Below are 6,000 nucleotides of genomic sequence, written 5' to 3'. Positions count from 1 at the left end.
AGACTTCCGGCATGATGCTTTTTAAACCAGTGCAAACGACTGCGGAAACACGATTTGTACTGAATATAATTTGCACTGGTTTGGCCAATTTCAGGAGAAATGCTCTGAAACATCCAACAAAAACCAACAGCAACTGCAGGATCAGATCTCTTCTCGTCATCCTGCTCTGAAATCAGTGTTATTTACAGGGACTCACTGTTACTTTCTGTGCACAGTTCTTAACATTGCTTGTTAATATTAACAAAGACAAAAAAAAAAGCTTTTGTACAATACTAATGCTTTAACGAATGACTGTTCAACACAGACTGCATTACTTTATTTGTAGGAATCACAAACATGTCTTATGGAATCTTGGAGACAGTAAAAATTTTGATTCATTATTTTTCATAAATTCTTTTTAAATTGTACATCAATACCAAAGTACAAATGGATACATTATGAAATATTTCTTCACGTACTATGCTTGCAGCGACCAGTCTCCAAGGTTTTGCTGTCTTTTATTGACCTCACTTTTCTCTATTTGTTGCTCTTTCACTCAATGCAGTGACCAGCATTCCAGAATCCCAAGCTGGACAGTGCAATTCTTCATAATCATTGCCAACATCACTCCCTCAGTAAATGGGATGAGTTAAGATGAATTGGACAACAGCAGCTCTCCTCCAGTGGAACACACAGACCATCAAACATTCTGGAGTGTGTGCCAGCAAAATTCATTCAAGTGTGGTTCTGAATGATGGGCTGTGTGGACCTCAGTACCTTCTGGGAGCTGAGAACTCCAAATACTGTGGTATGTGGATTTAAATTGATATTTAAATTGATATTAAAATGCTTCTTCACACTTAAACAGGTTAATCGCTAATTTGATCTCAGTAGCATGGTCCAACAGCTCAAATCACATTTAGGCCTTGAAATTACTGCTCACTTTAAAATTAGTCAGCACCACTGCTAAAGAGAACAGGACGAAGGAATGTCATACAAGCTAAGTCTTTATCCGATTATATCACTGGCAGGCTCACTAAAAAAACATCAGCACTACAGACAAGATAATGAGTAACACAGTTCATTGTTTACGAATTGTTTGTACACAGTCCATCGAAACTTTCTTTACAACAATAGTGAAAAGTGCAGATACAAATATATAGAAGGAACACGTTTAATCAGGAAAGTCAGTCTTTGCCACCTGGCCCTGAACCAGATGAGGCATCGAGCACCCTATAATTCACATTAAACACTCTTGGTGTAGTAGTTTCCATTTTCATCACTAGTAGTCAAATGACAGGGATAGTATCTCTTTACCATAACTCGTAACTTTCTCTCCTTTTGCGGATCAGACGCATCTTGTCAAGAATTCCTATTCAAATATAGACATTCTCCCAGGTTTGCTTTAATGCGTTTTCTTGTGCTAGTAGAAAGAATACTGATTTTCCACAGCTCGCGTTCGATTCCTTGATCCATCGCTGTCATGGTAGTCCTCAGAGGTTGCAGCTGGAGGCTGTAGTAGGCGCTCGGAGTTATTGTTACGAACAGCGATGGTGGCCTCTGATCGATGGTGTGCCGGATGTATTGTGGGTGATGTCCCTTCAACTTGGGCAGCAGGTTGAAGGCTGCCAGCTACAGAGTTGGCAAGGTAGGGCTGTGATTGATGGGTATCACTTCTGCAATCGGGTTGAGTAGGGGCAGCTGGAGGTGTGGCATTGTGTGAAGTATTCCTCTCTGTAAGGGATAACAAAACATATTGGAAGATACATTTCTTGCATAAGCATCCCCAAGGCTCTTAAAACAAGGGTGTCAATAGATTGTAGGATGACAAAAGAGATGCTTTTCCAGCCTTTCCAAAGGCTTTCAGAGTTTTTGTCATCTGTTGTGAAATTCTATTTTAACTATCTCCATCCTTCTCTTTGTAAAGATGACAAAGTACAGATGAGGAAGGCCATTCACTCATCTAACTGCCTCTCAAATATTATCCTATCCTGGCAGATCATTATAGGCATTGATCACTTTTTGTGAAGAAATTCTTCCATTATTGAACCTTACCTTCTCTTTCCCACTTTGTACCCGCAATCATGGTATAATGTGAAATGACACTCCAGATTAAAATCTTCAATTCCATTTCACACTTTATGCACCTCCATCACTCCCATCTCAAAAGCTGAAGAGTCTGATTCTTTCCTCACAACCCAGTCTTCTGACACTTCTCCTTGCAAAGTTTAGATGTTTCCCTTCTGCGCTGTGGGAGAATCTAGAACTTATTTAAAAATAAGGGGTCACCCATTTAAGACAGAGATGAGGAGACATTTTTTCTCTCAGAGGGTCGTGAGTCTTTGGAATTCTATTCCTCAAAAGGCGGTGGAAGCAGAGTCTTTGAATATTTTTAAGGCAGAGTTAGGTTCTTGATAAGCAAGTGGGTGGAAGATTATCGGGGATAGGTGGAAATGTGGAGTAATCAGTTCAGCCATGAACTTATTGAATGGCAGAGCAGTATCGAGGGGCCGAGTGGCCCACTCCTGCTCCTAATTCTTACGTTCATATTTTCATACTGGTGGCTCACAATGGACACAGGCCTGACCAGGGGACTATATACTTCAGGATAACAATCTCAGATGCTACGATTTGACAATACAGCGCAGCATTCAGTTTCTATTGTTCAGAGCTGTTCTGCAAGAACCGGAGATGATAGCCTCAATGTTCTGATATTGTACAATTGATATTGTACTGAAACAAATGGCTATTTGCATCTAATTATCGTAATGACTCCATGTGGAGATTTGGACCTGGACCAGAAGCACATTAGTAGAGATGGATACGGAAAAGAGTTTGGCCAGTGTTAGCAGTAAAACCAGTCAGCACTTTGTGGATGAGATAAGGAGCTGCTGCATGTTACCGAGAAACCTGAAAACGAGGCCCTACTTGTCCAAATGTTGGCTAAGAATGAGGACATTCTGGCAGGACATGAGGTGGTAACCAACTGGGCAATATTGATTGAGGAGCAAGGAAAGGGAAAGAAAAGAGCCACAGTAGCATTAAACTTTGGAAAGGCAAGTGTTAGGAGGATTGTAGAATACTGAGGGAGATATAAACTAATTAGTGAGAGCCAATGTGGACGTACAATAGGGAAGTCAAGCCAGATCAATTTAATAGAAGTTTTTGATAATGTACTGAAAAACGTAGGTAGGGACAACAAAGCAAATGTGGTTTAATTGGATTTCATTAAGGTTTTTGATAAAGGATCCTGTGTAAAATTGGTGGGAAGATTTAATAAGTTCAATATTGGTGGGAGGGTGCTGAGCTGTAGCAAAATATGGCTGAGTATTAGGAAATAGACAATGTATGTAATTATGTAGAATTCTGGACAAAGGATTTGGATCCCCCACGGCTTGTGTATTGGGACTGGCACTTTTCAACATCTTCACAATGACCCGGGAGAGGAATGCAATAGTTATAGGGGATTCAATTGTAAGGGGAATAGATAGGCATTTCTGTGGCCGCAAATGAGACTCCAGGATAGTATGTTGCCTCCCTGGTGCTAGGGTCAAGGATGTCTCAGAGCAGTTACAAGACATTTTGAAGGGAGAGGGTGAACAGCCAGTGGTCATAGTACACATTGGTACAAATGACATAGGTAAAAAAAAAGGATGAGGTCCTAAAAGGAGAACATAGGGAGTTAGGAAGTAAATTGAAAAGTAGGACCTGAAAGGTAGTGATCTCAGGATTACTACCAGTGCCACATGCTAGTCAGAGTAGAAATAGCAGGATATATCGGATGAATACGTGGCTGAAGAGATGGTGTGAGGGGAGGGTCTTAGATTCCTGGGACATTGGGACCCGTTGTGGGGGAGGTGGGACCAGTACAAACTGGACGGGTTATACCTGGGCAGGACCGGGACTGATGTCCTAGGGGGAGTATTTGCTTGAGTGGTTGGGAAGGGTTTAAACTAAAATGGCAGGGGGATGGGAACCTTTGCAAGGAGTCAGAGGAGGGGGAATCAAAAACAAGAACAAAAGACAGTAAGGGGAATAAGAAAAGTGATAGGCAGAGAAATCAAGGGCCAGAATCAAACAGGGCCACAGTGAAAAATAAAGGGAAGGGGACAAGTAATGTTAAAAAGACAAGCCTTAAGGCTTTGTGTCTTAACGCGTGGAGCATTCGCAATAAAGTGGATGAATTAATCACGCAAATAGATGTAAAAGGGTACGATATAGTCGGGATTACGGAGACATGGCTGCACGGTGACCAGGGATGGGAAATGAACATCCAGGGATATTCAGTATTTAGGAAGGACAGACAAAAAGTAAAAGGTGGTGGAGTTGCATTTCAGGTTAAAGAGGAAGTTAACGCAATAGTGAGGAAGGACATTAACTCTGACGATGTGGAATCTGTATGGGTGGAGCTGAGAAACACTAAGGGGCAAAAAACATTAGTGGGGGTTGTATATAGACCCCCAAACTGTAATGGTGATGTTGGGAATGGCATTAAACAGGAAATTAGAGACACATGCGATAAAGGAACATCTGTAATTATGGGTGAATTTAATCTGCATATAGATTGGGGCGGCACAGTGGCGCAGTGGTTAGCACCGCAGCCTCACAGCTCCAGCGACCCGGGTTCAATTCTGGGTACTGCCTGTGTGGAGTTTGCAAGTTCTCCCTGTGTCTGTGTGAGTTTCCTCTGGGTGCTCTGGTTTCCTCCCACAGCCAAAAGACTTGCAGGTTGATAGGTAAATTGGCCATTATAAATTGCCCCTGGTATAGGTAGGTGGTAGGGGATTATAGGGACAGGTGAGGATGTGGTAAGAATATGGGATTAGAGTAGGATTAGTATATATGGGTGGTTAATGATCGGCACAGACTCGGTGGGCCGAAGGGCCTGTTTCAGTGCTGTATCTCTAAAATCTAAAAAAAAATTAAAAAAAAAAAATTGGGCAAATCAAATTAGTCACAATGCCGTAGAGGAGGAATTCTTAAGAGTGTATACGGGATCGTTTTCTGGACCAATACGTTGAGGAACCAACTAGAGAAAAGGGCCATCCTAGACTGGGTATTGTGTAATGAGAGAGGAATAATTGATAATCTAGTTGTGTGAGACCCCTTGGGGATGAGCGACCATAATATGATAGAATTCTTCATCAAGATGGAGAGTGACGTAGTTGATTCTGAGACTCGGGTCCTGAACCTTAATAAAGGAAACTAGGAAGATATGAGGCGCGAGTTGGCTATGATGGATTGGGAAACGTTACTTAAAGGGATGACGGTGGATAGGCAATGGCAAACATTCAAAGAGCGCATGGATGAACTGCAACAATTGTTTATTCCCATCTGGCGCAGAAGTAGAACGGGAAAGGTAGCCAAATCATGGCTTACAAGGGAAATTAGAGATAGCATTAGATCCAAGGAACAGGCATACAAATTCGCCAGAAAAAACAACAGACCCGAAGATTGGGAGCAGTTTAGAATTCAGCAAAGGTGAACCAAGGGATTGATTAAGAAGGGGAAAATAAACTATGAGAGCAAACTTGTGGGGAACATAAAAACTGACTGTAAAAGTTTCTATAGGTATGTGAAGAGAAAAAGATTGGTGAAGACAAATGTAGGTCCCTTACAGTCAGAAACAGGGGAATTTATTATGGGGAACAAAGAAATGACTGACCGACTAAATGCATACTTTGGTTCTGTCTTCACTAAGGACCACACAAATATCATACCAGAAATGCTGGGGAACACAGGGTTTAGTGAGAGGGAGGAACTGAAGGAAATCAGTATTAATAGAGAAATGGTGTTGGGGAAATTGATGGGATTGAGGGTCGATAAATCCCCAGGGCCTGATAATCTACATCCCAGAGTACTTAAGGAAGTGGCCCTAGAAATAGTGGATGCATTGGTGGTCATCTTCCAAGATTCTATAGACTCTGGAACAGTTCCTACAGATTGGAAGGTAGCGAATGTAACCCCACTATTTAAAAAGGGAGGTAGACAGAAAGCAGGGAATTACAGACCAGTCAGCCT

The 6,000-nt window shown here is 41.8% G+C and overlaps 1 protein-coding gene across 3 annotated transcripts in view; it reads right to left on the bottom strand.

The window, feature by feature from the left end:
• Nucleotides 1-311: 311 nt before the first annotated feature.
• LOC137346548 (SH2B adapter protein 2-like) overlaps nucleotides 312-6,000 on the bottom strand; it is a 249,717-nt gene continuing 244,028 nt past the window's right edge. For all 3 annotated transcript variants that reach the window (XM_068010034.1, XM_068010036.1, XM_068010035.1), the window contains one exon: nucleotides 312-1,713. In XM_068010034.1, the coding sequence (XP_067866135.1) occupies nucleotides 1,403-1,713 (311 nt within the window). In that variant the 3' untranslated portion in view covers nucleotides 312-1,402. The remainder of the gene's footprint in view (nucleotides 1,714-6,000) is intronic.

Source organism: Heterodontus francisci, chromosome 30, assembly GCF_036365525.1.
Source record: "Heterodontus francisci isolate sHetFra1 chromosome 30, sHetFra1.hap1, whole genome shotgun sequence".
Classification (NCBI taxonomy): Eukaryota; Metazoa; Chordata; class Chondrichthyes; order Heterodontiformes; family Heterodontidae; genus Heterodontus; species Heterodontus francisci.
This window is presented reverse-complemented; position numbering and strand designations above follow the sequence as displayed.